We start from the raw sequence: 23,179 nt of genomic DNA on the forward strand, positions 1-23,179 counted from the left end.
CCTTGTATCTAATGATTACAGTTGTCTGTTTGGAGAACAGTTTCTTCTAATTCTGTGAGCTCGTTCTTCATTCCTCTTTTCCAGCCATTTTTCTCTAAATCCATCTGTATGCCATTTCTCCCACTTCACTTGCATCATAAATGTCATAAAATTTACCACAAGATAGTAATATATTATTTTCCCAAGTTAAACGAATGACTTTCCCCATACACTTTCTATATTTTATACATATATATACACACACACTTTTTAAAAGAATTATGAAAATAGCAAAATATATATCAAATTTTAAAAGCTGGAGTAACCCATTTCAGAGACTCCAAGATGCTATGTTTGAAAAATACACTACTTTTATGAATGGTTTATGCTTTAATTTTATGTTTTTTTGAAAGATTATAGAAAAATTACAATATTCTCATTTTATGTTAAATACATCAGCATTAAACATTATATATTTTCATACTTCCATAATTATGTTTTAATCATAGCAAATTACTTTCTTATGTTTCTCTTCATTAGGATAATTACTATTCCTAAATATATAAAATTGTTAAAATAGTAGTAATTTCTTAGTTCTTTATTTTATGATATGGCCATTTTAGAAGTTGAATTCTTGCCTACGCATATTAAAATATTACACTTTAAATTTATAAGTGTGGCAGAAAGATTTTGACCGAACTTCAGTTAATCTATTCCTGAGTTGGGTTCTAACAGTATTCAAAAAATAATACTTTCAAGTAATCAGGTATAAGATTACTTGAATGCAATTCAAGTATAAGAAAATGATACCTGTAAAAAACAAAGGCAAACATTGTTTAGATACCATAGGTATTCATTAGTAGCAATGTTTTAAGAGACAGAAATATTGGCAATGAACTCTTTCATAGCCTAAATAGTCTATGGAAAAACTTTTGTTAATCCATTTCATTCTCATCATGACCCTAAGAGTTAGGTTGTATTACCATGCCAATGTTAGAATGAGGAAATGGAAGTTCATAATTGTTATTTATCAGTACCAAACCACTAGAGAACATCCAGGCTGAGCCTGGAATCCCTGTCTTCTACTTCCAAATTTGTCTTTCCACCACATCCGTTCTTTATATTACTATATATTTTTTGGCTCATCCCCTTTGCATTTGGACAGGCACACACACCCTGCTGATAACTAGGTAGGCACTAGGAGAAATAGAAGTCACATGTCAGAGAGAAAGCTGTCGTCCTGGCTCATAGATTATAATTTCTTTCTATGTCCTCACATGGTAGAAGGGGTGAGGGATCTCTCTTGGGCCTCTTTTATAAGGGCACATAGCCTGTTTATGAGAGCTTCCCCGCAATGACCTAATTACTTCTCAAAAGCCTCACCTTTTCATCGCCTTGGACAGCATTTCAACATATACATTTTGGAAGGACCAAACTTTTCAGATCATAGCAACCCCTTTCCAAAATATCTCTGCAGTCCTTCTCCCTTGATATTCAACATATTATTGTTCAAATAATAATAGTAAATGTAGGCAGAAGATACAAGTTTCAGTTTTACATTCTGAAAGGGGTGCATTTTTGCTCTACTCATAGGCCATTTTTTTTTCCTAGAAACATTTCCTGACTCCAACCAACATTACCAGCTTCCTTCTTTGTTCTTCCACAGCATGATGTTTATAGACAGATGGTAGTTGTTGTTTACATTCCTGATCCCAGAATAATTTGTGAGCATTTTGTCAGGAATACAGTTTATCTTAGTCACTTTTACATCTCCGAAGTCCACACAATGCCCAGTGCATTGCAAATATAAATATTTGCTGAGTGAATATTTGTTATTTTGTGCACTCATTCAACAAACATTTGTCAAAACCTGGAAACTTCATTTCTTCATAAAAACTACTTCAAATGACTCTAGGTCTGAGCAAAAGCCTGAACAAGTGTTTAATTTTCTTTATAAGACACCATAAAACATTATCAATTTCATAATTAAGCGCATATAAAAACAACCATTTTTCTTTGATATAATAATAACATTATTTCTCATGAAATAAGCTTATATTTAATAACATATTTTATTTTCCTCAAATTATTTCCCATGACCATTAAATTATCTATATTATTTGCCACAGATGCCTTCAAAGTGATTTAGTTGATCAAAATATATTTAGAAAAGATAGAACACCAAGCCCAGATTCAAACCTCCACAACGACTGAAATTCGAATTATGTCTTTGATATGTGCCACTGTAATGGCAGTGTCAGTTAGTTACATCATACCTCTTAGACTTATGCATCCGCATGGATGAGGACTATTGGAGAAGGCCCAAGAGGAACAGGAAATATCATTAAAAGTAAAAGAACTGCTGATAGGACACTTTACATGAGTAACCATCGTGTAACCCAGGGAGGTAAAATATGTTGCAGTTGTGCACGTGAAAGACACTGCATGGCAATATGGTGGACAGAAGCTACTAAGAAAGACTGCATTCTTGCTAGAATATTCTAAAGGACAGATTTGTTCTGAATAATCTAGACATTGCCATCAGAGGGCAATAGAAGGCAGAGAGAGAAAGGCATGCTTTCATTTTGTTTGCATGATCCATGATCCTTCTTTGTTAATTTCCATCTTAAATGTTAAGGGTGGAACAGGGAGGGGAGAAAGTTACTGTTAAAACTTGACAGGGGCCGGGCGAGGTGGCTCATGCCTATAATCCCACCACTCTGGGAGGCCTAGGCGGCGGATCACAGGCTCCTGAGATCGAGGCCACCCTGGCTAACATGGTGAAATGCCATCTCTACTAAAAATGCAAAAAATTAGCTGGGTGTGGTGGCACGCTCCTGTAGTCCCAGCTACTAAGGAGGCTGAGGCAGGAGAATTGCTTGAACCTGGGAGGTGGAGGTTGCAGTGAGCCGAGATTGCACCACTGCACTCCAGCCTAGGCAACAGAGAGAGACTCCATCTAAAAAAAAAATTAAAACAAAAACAAACAAAAAACTTGATAGGTCTCTTTCACTCTTCCCTCCCCCAAGGAGTGGATTTTCTTGGACTATTGTATTAACCTCCCTTAGACACTTGAATTCCATGCTTATCGCCCCCTGCAGTGTATCTTCAACATAATAAGCAGAGTGACCTTGTTAAAATGTAAGTCAAATCATTCCAGTTCTCTGCTCAGAACTCTCCAATAACATCCCATCTCACTTAAAGTAAAAGCCAAAGTCCTTACAATGGCCTACAAGGTCCCAAACAGTCTGACCTCATTATTGCTCTGACCTATCTCCTTCCTCTTTCACTCCAGTCACACTAACTTTATTGCTGCTCCTCAAACATTGCAAGGACTCTTTACCTCAGGGCCTTTGCATCTGCTGTTCCTCTGCCTGGAATGCTATTCCACAAGACATTTCCTTGGTTCCCATCCTCTCCTCTTTAGAACTTTATTCACATGTCACCTTCTCAGTGAAGACTTTCTTGATCATTCTACCTAAAGTTAATCCCTAATACCATTATTTTGTTTTACTTTTCTCCATGCAGTTATTACCTTCTAACCTACTATATACAGTGTATCTATTACTTGTTTTATAGACATCTATCTCTTCCTTGCAGAATGTAAGAGACTTTGTCATCACTTCTCTTTATGCTTTCATTTTCAGAACATAGAACAATGCCCAATTCATTGAGGTACTCAATATATATGTGTTGAATAAATTAATGATGAATTCAACAAATATTTAAATGAATTCAACAAATATTTAAAAAATCCATATCATGTGTCTTATAGTCCATCTGGTGCTGGTATAACAGAATATATAGGACTGGGTAATTTATAAAGGACAGAAATTTATTTCTCTTAGCTCCGGATGTTTAAAAGTTCAAGACCAAGGTTCCAGTGGGCTTGGTGTCTGGTAAATCCCCACATCCAAGATGGTGCCGTGAAGGCTGCATCCTCCAGAGGATAGGAACATTGTTCCTCACATGGCAGAAGAGTGGAAGGGGGTGAACCCACTCCCAAAATCCCTTTTTATTATGGTATTAATCCATTCCTGAAGGCTCCATCCTCATGGCCTAAATACCTCCTCTTAGTTCCCACCTCCCAATACTATTGCATTGGTGATTATGTCTCCAACACATGAGTTTTGGAGGAGGCAATCACTCAAATCATATCATCAAGTACCTAGAAGTGTTACTAGCAGTAATTGCTTTATATAAAAGCCTGCTTTTATTGATTTGTGTTTCCTTGCCTCATGGACTTTGTGAAATAACAGTCAAGGATGTCACATGGAAATCCACATAACTGTCTATGTCAGTGGTTCTCAAAGTGTAGTCCCCAAACTAACAGCATCAGCATCACATGGGAACTTGTTTTAAATGCATATTCTTGGACCCCCACCTCAGATCTGTTGAACTGAAAACAGTATTTTATTGATAAGCTGTATAGGTGAGTCTGATGCATGCCAACACTTGAGACCCATTGATCTACATTGTAAGTTTATTAAGTTGACAATGCCAGTTAAACTTTTAATGCATTTGTTTCATATCAGAGATTTCAAGTTTTCCTTGGATACAATAAGTTTGAAAATACTCTGACCTTGATAAATGTTAAGTGAGTCTTGTTTCTAGAGACATTATACCTTCTCTTTCCTTTCATGCCCATGGCCACTCTCCCAGGCCAGGTCCTAAAACCTTACACCTGGGTTATCACAATGGCCTCGTAACTAGTCTCCATGAACTAACTAGTCTTCTAACTACTCTGTAAGTACAAATACATTTCCTTCACTATATAATGAATTTTTGTACATTTTTATTTCTGCAAGGAAATTCATCATATAGTTGAAAAGTACATTGAATATAGTGCATTTTCTTATTTCCCAAAAGATTATTTTTATACCAAAGATCTATTTTGTAATAGAGGAATAAGATATTTTTCTACATTGATTTGCTTCAACATACATTGAACTGGCCTTTCTCTGTCCTCTTACAGCCCTATTTTTCTCATACTGCAGGCATCTGAACGAGAAAAATGTACATTAATCAATCTGGCTAATTTTAAAGAAGGCCTCAATTATGAAATGATTCATTGCATAAAATTGAACTAAAAGCAGTCACATGCTTAGAGCTAATATTCTTTTCATTAAAAAAGTTTGCATCCACTTACTTTCAGCTTCAATTGGAGTTTTTGCTTATGCACAGCAGTTTCTCACCAGCCTCTTCAGTGGCTCTCTCTGAGCCCATTTCTGTAGTTCATGAATCACTGCCCATGAAGCATAATGGAGTGCACAGAGGAGAATTCACGCAGTGTGAACCCTCTCTATGTGCTACAGCTCTTTTTCCCCTTCTACCTCTCTGCCTTTTAAAATTTATTACCTTTTCTTACTTTGCTGCTCAGAGGAACACAGGTTTTTTTCTGTAAGAGGAGTTCTTTATGATCACTCTAAATTTGGATGTAGTGCACAGCAGCTAGGTCATTGTAATACAGTTTCCAGGATTCATCAGGAGGTCTAAGTTGAGGCAGAGCACTCCAGCACATCCATGCTGATTGCTGATGGTCTTTTTTCTTTCCTTCTCAACTTTGGCTTTTCCCTTGGTTCTACAGACCTTCTTTGGGGTTCTCGTTAGTTGGCCTGAGCTGCCACAAATGCTGGTGGTCATGGGATAGCAATGAAATAAACACACTTCCCTGTGTGTCTAAATGATGGTATGGTGCAAGAAAAGTTTCCAAATAAAGCTCACATGAACTTAATATTTGGCCGCCAGCCCTGGCTATACATTAGACTCATCAATTAAATTTGACCCTCTGGAAGTAGAGTCTGAGCACCTCTGTTTCAGAGCTCCCTGGGTAATTGCTAATGAGTAGTCAGGGCTGAGAAACACCGATGAGCTACTAGAACACAGGCCATTCTACTTGTGTAGGAGATTGGTGAGCAAGCCTATGACTGCATTTTTTTTACCCGAACAAGCCTAACCAGCTAATAATAGACCCGATTTTTATCTGCCTTATGAGTCTCTCGTTTAAATTCTGTTTTCAAGAAAGTTTTATATATGTCACTTGAAAGGGTGAAATAATAACATGTAGCTGATTTCATAGAAAACAAGGGAAGAATAAAGTCAAATAGGGAACAACACTATTATATCAGGGATTGACAAGGAAAGCATACTCATTGTGGACCTAAGTGTTATAGTGAGAAAAGGGGACTCATTCCCATTGGACCCTGCAGGGATGTGATACAACTACAGTATAAATGAATTCATTGTAAGGTGAAGTGCCTTATGATGGAATTTGACTACATTTCACATTTAGAATATACTCTTTCTAGCTGTTTTTTGTTTTGTTTTGTTTTTTGTTTTTTTGTTTTTTTGAGACAGGGTCTCACCCTGTCGCTCAGGCTGGAGTGCAATGGCACAGTCTCAGCTCACTGCAACCTCTGCCTCCCCAATTCAAGCAATTCTCCTGCCTCAGCCTCCCAGTAGCTGGGACTTGTATTTTTAGTAGAGATGTGGTTTCACCATGTTGGCCAGGATGGTATCCATCTCCTGACCTCGTGATCTGCCGGCCTCAGCCTCCGAAAGTGCTGGGATTACAGGCGTGAGCCACCACACCTGGCCACCCTTTCCATCTTTTATGCCTAAATTTAGACGACTGAAAGGATTCATTAAAATCCAATTTAATTAAGATATTTAAAAAACATACATTGTAAAATATAGTTTTTCAAGCTGTGTTTTTTTTACAAATATAAGACTATTACACAATACTATCGTTGAAATGAATGAAACATTAATTTGATTTTATATCTATTCCTTTTAATCACCATTCACAATATTGAGATAGAAGCAGAAAATGGAAGACACTATCTTAATGAACTGTATTGATTTTTAAATGTGACCATTGTAAACAAAGCACTTCCAAGCCAGCCCCACAAAAATTTCTTATTTTTATTCAAAAATTTAAAAAATATTGAAATTCACCTGCCATAACTCTCACCAAAGAAAAGAGACACCTCAGTATGGCATACAAACAAGGAGCTTTTCATACAACTATTGTTTTATAAGCTTTTAAAATATTTCCTATAACTTTTAGATAGTATTGATAATTAAGTCACGATAAAATTTTCCATTTGACATAAGCATTCTAGCATCATAGAGTATACATAAAATAATACAAAAAGTGAATTCTTATTTAATATTCATTTACCTGAGTTTCAGGATGGGGAAGGGTGCCCAGAAATATATGGAAGAATTGTAAAACTTAGAACAATTTAGTAACAGTTGATTAAGCAGCCATTACTCACAAATACTGAGTCAGGCTCTTGGAGGAAAAGGGCTCCTCTTTTTTTTTTTTGAGACGGAGACTGGCTGTGTCGCCCAGGCTGGAGTGCAGTGGCGCGATCTCGGCTCACTGCAAGCTCTGCCTCCCGGGTTCATGAGTAGCTGGGACTACAGGCGCCCACCACCAAACCCGGCTAATTTTTTTGTATTTTTAGTAGAGACGGGATTTCACAGTAGTCTCGATCTCCTGACCTGGTGATCCTCCCGCCTCGGCCTCCCAAAGTGCTGGGATTACAGGCGTGAGCCACCGCGCCTGGCTGAGGACTCCTCTTCTTAATCCACTAACTGACATCTAATAGAAACTCAGAAAGTATTGATGAATTAAAGAATAAATATAAAACAATACTCTGTCCTTTAGAAACTAACATTTTGGGGGGGGGCAAAAACATAGATATATGTAAAATAGGAAAGAATTATAGGGGATTCTTTAATACAGGTGTCAACTAGTACAAACATAATGAATATAATTACTGCAGCAGTGTGGAACTATTATTCCAGCTGGAAAGGAACCTGGAAACGCTTCTTGTGTTGGGTGATATTTGAACTAGGTCTTAAAAAGTGTAGCAGAACTTCAGAGTAGACATTGTGAAGTGAGGAAGGACATTCCGGGGGAAGGAAATGACTTGTATAAGAAATGAAGAAGATTTATCAGAGGAAATAGAAGGCTTTGGTGGAATGTGTGAGGACATGGCCACTGTCATGGGCCCAAATTGTGAAGTGCTTTCAGGGAGAGGCTAAAATTATTCTCTGTGTAGTGGGAAGCTCTCAAGGCTCTTCAGAACTACGGCATAGGTCTATTTTAGAAAAGTTATTTCAAAGGCAGTGTTCAGAACAACTTCGAGAAGGTAGAAGCTATAAGTAGGACGTCTGGGAGGTTGTGTAGTAGTACACACAAGAGTTGAAATAAACCTAACCAAGGAAAAGAACGGATGAGCTCAATTTGGAACATATCTTAGATGTCAAAACAGCAGATTCTGAAGACTGGTTGTATGTAAAGGAGGAGGGAGAGGGCAAAAATTTCATTTTAGAGCAACTAGGAATGTGTCTATTTTATAAAATATATAGTTTTAGAATGTTTAAAAGTAAAATGATGCTGGAGGGTTCTGGTGCAAATTTTGAAGAGAAATATTTTCCAAATAGTTATATTGCTTAACACTTGGAAAAAGAATGACAAAATAAAGAACTAAGTGTGAAAGTGTTGGGAGAAGAAGGCAAGTTTAAAAGCTGAAAGCCTCAGGAAGGCTTTCAGGAAGGTACAAAAATGGCAAGTGCTAAGGGAAAACATGGTATTAAAATGTGAATGGTGTCTTAGAGATATGAGTCAGGAACTGTAAGAAAGTGGTGAGCAGAAGTTAGAATGAATGCATGTGAGAAAGCATAGGCTAGGTAAGTTACCCCCTTACAAGTAAATGGAAAAGCCAAAGAATAAAGCAAAGCAAGAAATGTGGCCATCGTGAAGAATTGACCTAAAACAGTAACAGTGATTCAAAAGGATAGGGAGGATAAATACTGAGTGTGAAGAGGCTGAATAGCATGTAACTTGGTAATGATGAGTTGTCAACTTGTTACTTTATTATTAAAATAAAATTCTATCAACAGAAACATTGTAAAGAATAGATAGATAAATATGAGGTACAATTGCTTGCTCTAAGACGTAAAACAAGAACAGGCTTTTTTTTCTTAATAAAAATCGTGGTTTATCTGATATACCATGCTCTATCAGCTTTACTACCACTGATCTGTTGATAATACTCAAGTCAGCACTAGAAACCCATCAACTTCCAAACTGCCTTCCCAGAAGGTTGCAGTGCCAGGCTTTGGGGATTAGAAAGCAGGTTTGAACTGGAATGAAAGGAACATGCACTGATGAGGAAACCTGAACTGCCCTTGAGCTTCTCTTGGACCCCATTCATTCTAGACTGAATCCAGTTTTAAGTCATGTAGAGCTCCACTTAAAACAGCAACAGTGACAGCAGGCAACCACTTAGAATTCAGTGCATTCAGTGGATTTTCAATAGTTTAGGGAGTTTCTATCTAGTGATTGATTCCTGTCAAGAACTTGGCCATTTTCATAAATGATTGTGTGAAAAATAAAATGTCACCTCTGCTTCTGCCACTTAGAAAGAGCTAACTATACCACCTGTGATTCAGATATGATCACACTTACCAGAATAATTGTGGGGACAGATACAAGTATATCTTCCTATTTCATTGAGGCATGTAGCCTCGTTCTTGCAGGGATCTGAAGCACATTCATCCACTTCCAAGTCGCAGTGTCTGCCTTGATATCCTGGGACACAGAAGCAGGAATAACCATCAATTCCATCCTGGCACACGGCCCCATTTTGGCAAGGGCTGGAAGCACACTCATCGTGATCTATCTCACAGAATCTTCCAGCATATCCAGCAGGGCAGATGCAGACAGGATAAATAGGGTCCTGATGGCAAATACCTCCATGTTGGCAGGAGTTCTTGCCACAGGAACCAATGGTAGTTTCACAGATTGTCCCACTGTACCCAGGAGGACATTTGCACAGAAAACTCCTTTCTCCTGGGGTGTTCACACAAGTGGCACTTCCTTGACAGGGATTGGAGATGCAAGGGTCTTTCATGTTGTCACAGTCTTTGTCCAAATTATTGGCTGTGTCTGAACAAGAACAATCATTGTCTTTTGAAAAATCTTTGCATGTAGAATTGTTTTGGCAAGAATTTGAGAGGCACCTGGTGTTGTTTTTATTGCAAAAGGAATCTACAAGGAAATAAAAAGTAACAAGATTAAATTTATAAATGAGGACAAAGTTAAAAATCTTTCTTTGTGACCTTTGTGCTGCCTCAACCAAACTCATTAATAAAATACATAGTTGGGTGCATCCTAATGAAAAAACTACGTCATCTACATTACTATACCTAGCACATTGTATGTACTTTCAGTGAACAATGCAATAATTTTCATAGTGATAATACCTTCAGAGCAAGACTTAAATGGACACAGAAAGAAGTTATAGGATATTTTAAATTATAATTGAAATTTAGTTCCCAGAGAAAGTACCATAGAGAATTTTGTTTCCTGGTTTAACAGAAGACTTATATACAGGATAGTAAATTTTACCGGATGTAGAGTTTAATTGCTATTTTCAGACCAAATTATATAGGCTGCAAAATTGTTTCCTTGCAGTAAAGTTTGCCATCTACTGGCTGTTTTAAGAAATTCTACCACTGTGAGTTTCAGACTTTTTGTTTTCCCTTTTCCTTTCTCTTTTCTTTTTAAGAGCAGCAGAATTCCTTCAAGGAAAATGTCATGAGGAATCCCAATGTACAAAATTGGAAAGCAGATCTGCTCAGGTCGAAGCAGGAGAAGGTCCCTTGCAGCCCAGTCAGACCAGTCTCCCGCCTCCCCTAGAGACACCTCCAAGGAGCTAGGGTTTGAGACCAGCAATTTGAAAACCTCTGCACAAGAGAAAAGAAAATATTTTATATAGTTACTATAAGCAATTATTTCTATATTTGCATTAAGTATTTCTAGTGCTAAAATAAAGGTTTTTTGTCTGCTGAGAAGTAAAAACAAATTTGACCAGTTTTAAGGAAGATGAAGACCCAAATAACAGTAAATATATTTCTTGTGTGTGTGTGTATGCATCTGTGTGTATGTATTTTCTAATAATTAAATTGACTTGGAAAATAGCCATATTGGTAATTTAGTTTCATTATGAGGCCGAGTATGTTTATTTAGAGCAATGAAACAGTGCAAGGTGCAAGACTTTCAGGGAAGAGCATGTTAATTTCTCTATTGTAAGTAGTATTTATTCCTTTGTCCTTGATAGTTCTATTGCACTTTTCTATGAAACAGGTAATTCTCTAATTTAAAATCATCAATCAAGAATCTGAAAGTTGTATTCAGTGGTTTTTATTATCAACCTTTTCACTGACTTTTCTATTTAGCAATCATAGGAGATTTACCAGCGAGTCAGGATAATACAGTGGGAAGGGGCAACAGACGGGTACCAGGCCTGCTCTGCCTCTCCCAGCCTTGGTTTCTGTTTTTTTTTTTTTTTTTTTTGGTGTGTGAGAATTAAGTCACTAAATTTAAATGCTTTGCAGACACATCGTAAGTGTTTGGTAAATGCTAGCTCTTACCTTTATAAGATGTTGAGAAATAGTTTTGAGTTCTTAATAGAAAATTTACTGAACAAGTACAAAACATAGCAATAAAAATAATTAAAAAGGTACAAGTCACTAATAATTTTCACCGAAGGAATTTTATTTTAAGAAAGAGAATGAAACAAAATAAACAAACAAAAAAAACATGAGTACCCTTACATAGAAAGCCTAACAATGGACTAATTCAAGATGCCAACTATGCCCTTCCTGTAAATTACCTGGGAATGGTCAGGATCGGACAAAGATAATCATGACATTGAATTAAAAAGGTTCTGTTCCCCAGCTCCCTTGTTTTTTGCAAGAAAATATTTAACATCTGATTATACATTTTTAAATTATTTATTATTATTATTATTTTGAGACAGAGTCTTTCTCTGTCGCCCAGGCTGGAGTACAGTAGCATGATCTCAGCTCACTGCAACCTCCATCTCCCAGGCTCAAGTGATTCTCCTGCCTCAGCCTCCCAAAGAGCTGGGATGACAGAAGCCCACCACCATGCCTGGTTAATTTTTTGTATTTTAGTAGAGATGGGGGTTTCACCATGTTGCCGCCAGGGTGGTCTCGAACTCCTGAGCTCAGACAATCTGCCCGCCTCAGCCATCCAGGCCTCCCAAAGTGCTAGGATTACAGGCTTCAGCCACAGTCCCCGGCCTCTATAAATTTCAAGTACCATTTAAATTCTTGGCTCAGCAAAATGCTAGCTATGGAATTTGAGTTGTGATAAGGACTTAATTGTTCAGAGCATCTGCTGTATCTTTGTATTGTGCTCCATATCTATTTATTTATAACAAGTGCTCAGTAAATATTTCTTGAGTATTAACTGTCAAAGCCATCGCTCTTACTTTAATAGTTTCTTTATGTAAAACTATGCATATGTATACGCACACATATATGTATATTTAAATGTATAATTATTGATCCTTGATCTTTTTCAAAATTCTATTTAAATATCCTCTTATCATCAGTATACTCAGTCTTTTCTTAAGATTTACTAACTTAATTCTCTCCCTAGCTCTCTAATTATATCTGTCTCTAGATCTCATTTTAACTGATATTAACATCAAGAATTAAATGTATCCTTTGTCAGCAGAAGGAAAGGAAGGAGGCGTAGATAGAACTATTATTGCTCATATCTGGGTTAAAGTAGCAATTTTTAATATGCCTCATATTTAGCTAGATAAACACTCCTCATTGTATCCTCACTAATATATATAAAGTTATTCGGGAATTTATTCATTGTTTTGGAACATGTATATTTCTGGTGTTTTTTTTCCTCAAACTGTTGAGACAGGCAGGGACTTGGGGAAGTCGCTGCTAGGGATAGGAAAAGAATATGTCACCTGTGGTATGGAATAATGTTTTTTTCAATATATATGGTTGGTGTTATTTGAAAAAAATTGAGTAATTTTCCAAACATGTAAAGGCACAGTTTTTTTTATTGTAATTCTATAGTTATCTATATTTAACCTAATTTTACCTAAATAATCAGAGTAGAATAGAGGAATTGTGAACATAAAATTTGATATTTCCAAAAAATAAAATGAATGGTGTCTTACATTGTTTCACCTAGAAGACTGACGATTTAATAAACATTTGCTATGTTTTGCTAATGAAATGTAATCAGAATGAAATAGAAGGTATAAACAATGCTACTGGAGATAGAACTCAAAATTTCCAGGTCTAAGAATGCCAATTTATGGGAATAAAGCAGTTTGCTGAATTCTCTTTAGCCTGGCTTTCTGCAGAGAATGAAATTTAGTTCCAGGATTGGGGTGGGGAGGGAGGCGGTGCAGGAGGGGCACATCTTTAATCAGGACATAGCCAAAATGGCTTGCACATGGTAAAGCAGTCAATAGAAATTTGTTGAATAATGAATGAGTGAGCAAGGAAACCTGAATTTTCATTTAAGCCTTGCTGTGAAATTCTTACTTTGACCTCTTTTGATAAAATCAAGCAGAACAAATGATTGGTTAAATCACTTACTTTGATGTACTGCGTGATAGAATCCACATGGAGCAGTTAAAATAAGTAGATCGGCTCCTTTAAGACCATTTTTCCTTTGTATTCCTACTGTATACGTTGTCTTAAATACTAAATTGAGGCCAATTTAATATAGTGAGAAGAGGACATTTTTATGGTAGACAGAGATTTAAATTTTGGTTCTAGTATTTACCATCTCTGTGACTTTAAGAAAAAACATTTTCACTGAGCCTGATTACTAAAGAAAATGATGCGGAGCCATATATATAGTGGATAAGCGCATGAAGTTTGGTGCCTGGGTTTAAATCCTGGCTCTGCCACTTACTAAGTCTATGAGTTTTATCAAGATAACATCGCTCTGCCTCAGTTTCCATTTTTGTAAAAATGGCACCTATCTCATAGAGTTGTTATAAAGGGTTAAATTAATGAACATAAAATGCCTAACAGGGCTTGGCACAGAGTGAGCATTATCAATCATCCTTGTTCTTATTATTATTAGGAATAAAAGAGATAACATACATAAAGTTCCTTATAACAATCAAGCATAAAGTAGTTTTTTAAAAAACATTATTTGCTTTTTCTTTCAATGCAGGGTCCAAAGTACATATATCTTATTATTTGTCTACTGACTAGCAGAGTGCCATGTACATAGTTGGTGGTTAGTAAATGCATATTTAACAAATGAATAAGTTCAAGAAAATGAAACTATATAATATTGCAAAGAGAGTTTTGGGGGTTCTAAGAAATGCAAGCTTAGCACCAGCACACATTCTCTTAGAATCATACCTAATAATCAGGGCAGGTTCCCATCATCATCAACCACAATTAATACTCAGGCAAACTCCTTGAAACACGACTTTCTTACTCCAGGTAAGATTGGTTTTGGCCAAAATTCATTGACATCACCTGTATCTTAATATCCCTATTCTACTATTAGCCCCTCTTTAGAAGGTCAGTGGCCTCACTGAGAAAGTTTTCTGTCAACATATTTTAAATCCCCTGTATCTGATAGGCACGTTGCTATTTGCTTTTATATATAATTTCTGATCATCAGCATCATCACAGATGAAATCAGGTCCTGCCGGTTCAAAGGTTTCTTTTTCTCTCAAAGCATCCCCATGAGAATCAAAGCTTCTGGGTCCTTTACACAGCCTACACACCTAAGCACAGGGTCTGGCTTGGATCAGGTCTTGGGCGTTAGGGTTAGGTAGGGTAAGGGACCAAATGCCTGTGCCTCAGGCTGCAATCATACACATTTACCTCAGAGAAGATGCCCTGCCCTTTGTCATCCTTAGAACATGACTAAATGATGCAAGTTGTGAAGGTCATTTTTACTCACTGTCAATCATGAAAAATTTTAATGAGGATCTAATTATATTCCTTTGACATTACATTTATTTAAAGCTAATCAGGCCTGAAATCACTGACCTTATTATAATCAATGTATATTTTAATAAGGACAGGCTTTTGAATGACCCCTTTTACTATGGAATAGACATATTTTACTAGTTTCTTTGCCTCTAGCAAATTGAAATTCTCACAGTAAAGCTAAAAATGTTCTGAACAAAGACGAAAAAGTTTTTTCCCGCTCCATAAAGCCATGTTTTGCAGAATCGATCAACGAACAGATATAATTTCAATGTCAATTATATAATGATGGTGCAGGAAAATTTAGCTACACAACACTTTTGTTCTAAAAGCAGATCCAAAAGTTTTAATATCTCTACTAGAGACTTACCAGTGTGCTAAGTTTTATTATACACAATTAATGTTAAAAAAGTGACATTTGTAAAATAAATGAAAACAGCCCTTCGAACTCTAGTTCATTCCACTGTACGTCAAAATAGTATTGGCAATCAATATAAGAATGAAAATAATTAGAATAATCTAATTTTTCAATGTTATTTTTGATATTATAAAAATTTCTCCAATTTATTGGTTCCTTTCATAACTCTTGTGTTTCATTTAACCCCTATAGAAAAATTATGGGATTGGAGGTATTACATCCATTTTATAAATATGGAATTGAGTTTCAGGAATGTCAGATAACTTCCCCAAGTTTATGCATCTAATATGTGCTAGGTCAGGATGCCCAGACTGTAAAATATTTATTTGAAAAATATCCAAATGAAAAGGAAGACAGAGTCATAAAAAGAAACATCTAAAACATTATCTAGATCAGCATTTTCTAAACATTAATGTTCATATGAACTGCTGAGGATCTTGTTAACCTTGCAGAGTCAGGAGGAGTGGGGCCTCAGACTTGGCATTTATGATAAGCTCCTAAGTAATACTGATGCTGTTGGTCCACATACTACACTTAAATAGCAAGCATCTATACCAGTGCTGTCTAATGGAAGTATAATGTGAGCTACATATGGAATGTTAAGTCTTCCGTAACCATGTTAACAACGAAAAACAAACAGGCAAATTAATTTTAAATATTTAACCAAATATATATAAAGCATTATATTTAAATATGTAATTGGTATAAAAATTATTATTATTATTATTATTATTATTGTTATTTGAGACAGAGTCTCACTCTGTCACCCAGGCTGGAGTGTAGTGGTGTGATCTTGGCTCACTGCAACCTCTGCCTCCTGGGTTCAAGGTATTCTCATGCCTCAGCCTCCTGAGTAGCTGGGATTCCAGGGATGTGCCACCATGCCCAGCTAAGTTTTTCTATTTTTAGTAGAGATGGGGCTTGTCTCGAACTCCTGGTTTCAAGTGATCTGTCTACCTCGGCCCCCCAATGTGCTGGGATTACAGGCATGAGCCACCATACCTGGCCAGTGTAAAAATTATTAATGAAATATTTACACTTTTTAACATTAAGCCTTTGAAATCCTTTGTGTATTTTACACTTCTAGCACACTTAATTTTAGTCACATTTCAAGTGCTCAAAAGCCATATGTGATTAATGGCTACTGTGTTGGATAGTGCAGCTCTCAACAGTTTTCTCGCATTTTTGTACAGAGAACTAAAGTCTAGAAAAATAATCTGTGGTTATGAGTAAGACATTATTCCTCCAGAATTTAAATTATCTTCTTTATGACATTCTTCTTATAGTAGCCATGAATAAAAATATCTCAAAATACTTTCTGAGAGTTTAACTGTGATGTATATTCAAATTGTGAGAAGTCCAATGCAAGGTGTACTTTTCCCATTAATCCTCCTCATATTTTTTACATACCCCTTGAGCTCCTGGCCTGAGCAGCCACAGAATTTATTATTGTTAAGATACAATTGAACACTTATCTATATGCAACCTAAAGTGTTCTTCATGCCATATATGAAGACTTGTCCTTACAATTAGCAAACAAACTCTTTAAGTTCAGGAACTATAATATATGCTTTTCAGTATGCCTGTATGTATGAGGTATGTATTTGGTTTTGATGACATTTTGAATACCACCTTCTAATAGTAAAATAAATATATGATGATTGTTTGCTTTGCTGATTCATTGGTTTTATCCCAGGGAAATTTGTTTCACTCACTCTATGGCTCACTATGCTTGAACAAAGACAGAATGATTTGTTTCTGTCAGGTGACTCAAAGTTGTGGACCAAATTTGGGGAAAACCCAGGTTACTGTGGTTACTGGATAACTTGGAAGTCATCATGAATATATTTTTTATTTTCTTTTTATTCAGCTAAAAGCCCCATGGCAATGAGCACAACAACTGCAATGCCATTGTGCCTTTGGTCTGGATAAGATTTTTCAAGAATTTATGAATGGCTCCTTGCCCAGTGTATTCTGGCACATGCTGTTCTGAGCAGGGCCTTGGTGAATACAGACATGCCTCAGCTCATGTGCATAGCCCTATGGCACACATGGAGAATGGGTCTTGATCTCCCAGGGATCCATTTGGCAAACTCTACCCCAGAAGGCTATGGCAAGTGATTATGTAATGAATTCCGAGGCTTCATTGCTGAGCACAAAACACCAGGGAAATGAGAATAGCTTGTACTGTTTGAAATCAGAGAGAAGGAGATGCATGGTTGCTGACATCCTTCTGAGATTTGAAAGAGAATATCTGATGTTTTGCATTGGCAGCTTAACTGAATAGAAAAGAATAAAAGTATAAGGATAGCTCTACTGTAGAAAATGCATGAGACATCATACCATAAATGAAATCATTCTTGTAAATATATGGCCACTTCAAATCAATTAATTTAATTAATAGTTTAGTAAGATTGCTTTACTTGATATGATAATTTAGTTTTTAAAATAAATCCCATATACTATTCAACACTGTATATACCTATAGTGTACAACATAGAGTAGATAATCAATAACTCACTATTAAAGTCAACCAGTCAAACTTGATCCCCATCTTCCTCTGTTTAACTACTTAACTAAATTTAAGCCTTCCGTCTTTCTTTCTCTTGAAAAATTATTGCCTGCCTACCACCATCTACTCCTGTACCACATTCCTGTCATAAATTCCCCTTGATCTTTCACTTATAAGGGCTCCTGAAGGATGCTTATGTATGAAATGGAGGCCTTTGCTTTTTTCTATGTCAGTTTTTATGATACTAAAATTTAATAAATTCAAAAAATTACTAAACTTCCCCATGTAATACCTAGTGAATTATAACTCAATAGGGACCAGGTCTATTCTGGAGCACACTGAATAGCCTAATAAAGGATGAGTATTCAGACTCCATTAGTTAGAGTAGGAAAAGCTCCACCTGTCAGGGAGCCCAATAGGTGAAATCATAGTGTATATGAAGTATTAGTAAAGCAAGAGCCCTTGAGTGGTCTATGTCAGAGTGAACACACTTTCTCACGAGGACTATTTATGGTTTTCTAATTTTTGGTGAATACTATGAAATGCATATCTTTAAGACTATTTGAATTTCCTGTGCAGAAATAAAGTAGGGATGCTATCAATTATTTCCTGAAGTGAAGGAGCCTAAGAGCTGATTGGCTAAGGCCAGGTCTTTATAGAATAATTAACCATTTAATCTTTACAAAACAAAAGCAAGATTTTAAGCGTTTCATCAAATAAGCCAACTAATATTCATCCTCCAAGAGGATGCTAATTCTGTGGGCTAAAAGGGGTTAAGAGGCCCTTAAAGAATCTGTTTACCTCAGGTCTATTTCTAAAGCACCCTATCATGTTGTTATAGAAACCACTTGCGGCTAAAAATCTCCCATCATGATTATTGCTATAGTAACCACCAAAAGACAAGAAGCCAGTTTTTCATCCATTTGCCATCATCTCCCTCTGCCCAAGACAGTTTTGTTTCTAAATCCTCCTATGTTGCTGGAAACACAGGGGAAAAAAGAGTAAACAAGTAAATGGGTGAGAAAAGAAAAAGAAAGAGAGAAATGATGACACATTACAAGCAATAAACTGATCCTAAATATTTTGTTTACACTCAGAGAGAAAAGAAATTGTAATTACACAGACAAACTAGTTTTTAAATTGGTGACCAAATCTCTTTATTTCCATTGTTTGAACTCAAAAGTATTAAGAAATTCTATTTTCAAATAGGAGAATATTTAAAAAATATTCTCCTTTTTTTTTTTTTTTTTTTTTGAGATGGAGTCTCACTCTGTCACCCAGGCTGCAGTGTAGTGTAGTGGCATGATCTCAGCTCATTGCAACCTCTGCCTCCCAGGTTCAGGCAATTCTCCTGCCTCAGCCTCCCAAGTAGCTGGGACTACAGGCACCCGCCACCACGTCCGGCTAATTTTTTTTTTTTTTTTGTATTTTTAGTAGAGACAGGGTTTCACTATGTTGGCCAGGCTGGTCTCAAACTCCTGACCTCATGATTTGCCCACCTCAGCCCCCCAAAATTCTATTTTTAAAGCCATCATTGAGCATTTTAGAGAATTTCCCAATAATATACCTTTGTTTAATATTGTCTTTTTTAGTGTAAGTCAAGGTGATTTTCCTATATTCATTTATTAGAAGATATTATCAGGTCCTATTACAGTCTCATATTTAAAAAGTCAATTTCTGATAACATTTATCATTTGCTTGTAATGAGTTCAAAAACTTCTCTTTGGAACATATAATACATTGTTGTTAACTCTAGTCATCCTGCTATTCAACAGAACACCAGAACTTATCCTCCTGTGTAACTGTAACTTTGCACCCATTGGCCAATCTCTCCTATCCCCACTTGTTCCCTAACCTCCCTATCTTGTGGCAACTACTGTTCCACTGTCTACTTCCACGAGAACAACTTTTTAGATTCCACATGTGAGTGAGATCATGCACTGTCTTCCCAAGCCTGACTTATTTTACTTAACATAATGTCGTCCAGGTTCATCCATGTTCCTGGAAATGACAGTATTTTATTGTTTTATGACTGAATAATATTCCCTTGTGATAGTACTTTTTAAATCCATTTAAAAATTGATGAGCATTGAGGTTGATTCCATATTTTGGTTATTGTGAATGGTACTACAATAAACATAGGAGTGCAGATATCTCTTCGAAGTACCTATTTCATTTCCTTTGGATGTATACACAGTAGTGGGATTGCTGGATCATACAGTAGTTCTATTTTTATTTTTTGAGGAAACTCTAAACTATTAATATTTTCCAAAATGGCTGTACTCATTTATATTCCCACCAGCAGAGTGTAAAATTTCTCTTTTCTCCACATCCTCACCAACACTTGTTATCTTCTGATTTTTTGACAGTAGTCATTCTAATTGGAATGAGGTGAAAATTTCTGTCATCTTGATTTGCCTTTCCCTGATGATTTCTGATGCTGAACATCTTCTTTTTCATATACCTGTTGGCCATTTGTATATCTTCTTTTGAGAAATATCTACTCAAGTCTTTTGCTCATTTTTTGATGGGTTTACTTTTGTTGTTGGTGTTGAGTTTCTTATATATTTTGGATATTAACCCCTTATTAGATGTAGAGTTCTCAAATATTTTCTCCCATTCTATAGGTTGCCTCTTTGCTCTATTGATTGTTCCCTTTGCTATGCAGAAGCTTTTTAGTTTGATGTAATCCTATTTGTCTATATTTGTTTTTGTTGCTCAGACTTTTGAGGTTTTATACAAAAAAAAAATCCTTACCTAGGCCAATGTCACAGAGCTTTTCCCCTATGTTTTCTGTTAGTAGTTTCATTTCAGGTCTTATGTTTAAGTCTTTCATCAATTTTGAGTTGATTTTTGTATATGGTGAGAGGTAGGAGTCTAGTTTCACTGTTCTGCATGTGCATATGCAGTTTACCCAGTACCATTTATTGAAAAGGCTGTCCTTTCCCCATTGTCTATACTTGGCACCATTGTCAAAAATTAGTGGGCCGTAGATGCAGGGATTTATTTCTGGGCCCTCTATTCAGTTCATTAGTCTATGTGTCTATTTTTATTCCATTTACCATGCTGTTTTGGTTACTCTAGCCTTTTGGTATATTTTGAAGTCAGGTCATGTGATGTTTCCAACCTTGTTATTTTTGCTCAAGATTGCTTGGGTAATTTGGGGCCTTCTGTGGTTGCACACAAATTTTAGGATTTTTTTTTTCTCATTTTGGGAAGATTGTCATTGGTTTTTTGTTGTTTGTTTGTTTTGTTTTGTTTTTTGTTTTTTTGAGGCAGAGTCTCACTCTGTCACCCAGGCTGGAGTGCAAAGGCGTGATCTCGGTTCACTGCAACCTCCGCTTCCCGAGTTCAAGTGATTGTCCTGCCTCAGCCTCCCCAGTAGCTGGGATTACAGGCATGTGCCACCACACCAAGCTAATTTTTGTATTTTTAGTAGAGATGGGGTTTCACCATGTTGGTCAGGCTGGTCTTGAACTCTTGACCTCAGGTGATTCACCCGCCTTGGCCTCCCAAAGTGCTGGGATTACAGGCATGAGCCACCATGCCCCACCTGTCATTGCTATTTTGATAGAGATTGCACTGAATCTGCAGGTGCAGAGGTGTACATTGTACGGATATTTTAACAATATTATTTCTTCTGATCCATGAACATGAGATATATGTGTCTTCTTCAGTTTCTCTCCTCAATGTTTTTTGGTTTTCATTGCAGAGATCTTTCACCTCCTTGGTTAAATTTATTACTAGGCGTTCTGGGTTTGTTTTTTTTTTTTTGTAGCTATTGTAAGTGAAATTGCTTTCTTGCTTTCTTGCTTTCTTTTCAGACAATTCACTATTGGTGTATAGAAACATCACTGATTTTTGTATGTTGATTTTATATCTTGAAACTTTACTGAACTTGTTTATTAATTTTAATGGTTTTTTGGTGAAGTCATTGGGGTGTTCTCCATGAAATATCATGGCATCTCTAAACAGACAGTTTGCTTCAATGAATTCTAAAGTTTGAATGTGACATTAAATTTTGGCACTATTTTGTGTAAAAATGGCATGTATAAATTAAACCAAAAATAATTACTTTTTTTATTTTCTTGTCTCAGACTTCGTCTCTTAATATTCACTTTCTTTGTGTATTAATAAGCAAATTTTATAGTTGGAGTTTATGGTGCTTTGGTTCTTATATTCCAACAGACACATATAAAAATCTGGGACGGGCGCGGTGGTTCACGCCTGTAATCCCAGCACTTTGGAAGGCCGAGGCGGGCGGATCACGAGGTCAGGAGATCGAGACCATCTTGGCTAACACGGTGAAACCCCGTCTCTACTAAAAATACAAAAAATTAGCCGGGCGCGGTGGCGGGCGCCTGTAATCCCAGCTACTCAGGAGGCTGAGGCAGGAGAATGGCGTGAACCCGGGAGGCGGAGCTTGCAGTGAGCCAAGATCACGCCACAGCAGTCCGTCCTGGGCGAAAGAGTGAGACTCCGTCTCAAAATAAAAAAAGTCTGACTTTGAAATAGTTTAAAATCTGAGTTTTGAACCAAAGCTCATGTGATGAGGATATGATGCAAGAATGATGATGGCAATGATGTTTAAAACCCCTGTACCCTAGTGAAGATCTTAGATATATCTAGGGTTACTTCTTAAACCAAAACCTGTAGCAATGATGCATTGAGTAGAAAAATTGTTGTAAATAAAAGGCTAATCTTCAAAAATATGAAGTCAGAATAAGCTTTATACATGGCAATTGACCTCAGTTCACCTCTAAGTTTATCCTTTTAGAATGTTAGTGTAAGAAGCAATTGTTATATCTTAAACATTTTATTTGAAAAGAAATAATTTAAATTATTCAAATAAGTGTTGGCCATTTTCAGGATACTGAATTCACCCAAAACAAAAATAAAAATGCATCTAGTCACTCAAATAAGAGCAAGTTACTTTGAATAAACTGAACAACTCAACTCATTGCACCTGAAGGTTATTTTTAATTAAGCACATTCTTTGGGAAAGTCTAAACAAATATGTGGAAGTTGATGCAAACACTACTTTGCTTCAGCTGGTTGTCTTTGTTTGGATATTTATATTCATGAAGTATAATTTCACTCTTAGAGAGTCTATATGAATGGAAAAATTAGATGTTGTTTCTGATACTTTTCTCCACACATGTGGATTTTTGTACCCCTCAGCATGTTTTGCTTTCCATCTGTTTATTTTAGTTTTATGCAGGCACAGCTTTGGAGCTGAGAGAAAGAAAGTGTCTGAAACTGTGTCTTTGGCTGATCTGTGTTGACACAGCATTTACAGTCAACCCCAAGCTTTTCCGAAATTTGTTATGATGAGATAATAAATAGTTCATATGTGTAAAATAGTGCTTAACACAAAGACACACAGGAAATATTTAATGCCTTTTTGTGAAACCAAACTAGTTTGGCCATTGTGATGGAATGACAGG

General features: G+C 36.4%; 1 protein-coding gene across 4 annotated transcripts in view; it reads right to left on the reverse strand.

Annotated features, from left to right (window-relative positions):
- The window catches only part of CRB1 (crumbs cell polarity complex component 1), a 277,370-nt gene that overhangs the window by 140,313 nt on the left and 113,878 nt on the right, over positions 1-23,179 (reverse strand). For all 4 annotated transcript variants that reach the window (XM_031003564.3, XM_055378481.1, XM_004028096.4 and 1 more), the window contains exon 2: positions 9,464-10,045. In XM_031003564.3, coding sequence (XP_030859424.2) covers positions 9,464-10,045 — 582 coding nt within the window. The remainder of the gene's footprint in view (positions 1-9,463; positions 10,046-23,179) is intronic.

This window comes from Gorilla gorilla, chromosome 1, assembly GCF_029281585.2.
Source record: "Gorilla gorilla gorilla isolate KB3781 chromosome 1, NHGRI_mGorGor1-v2.1_pri, whole genome shotgun sequence".
Lineage (NCBI taxonomy): Eukaryota > Metazoa > Chordata > Mammalia > Primates > Hominidae > Gorilla > Gorilla gorilla.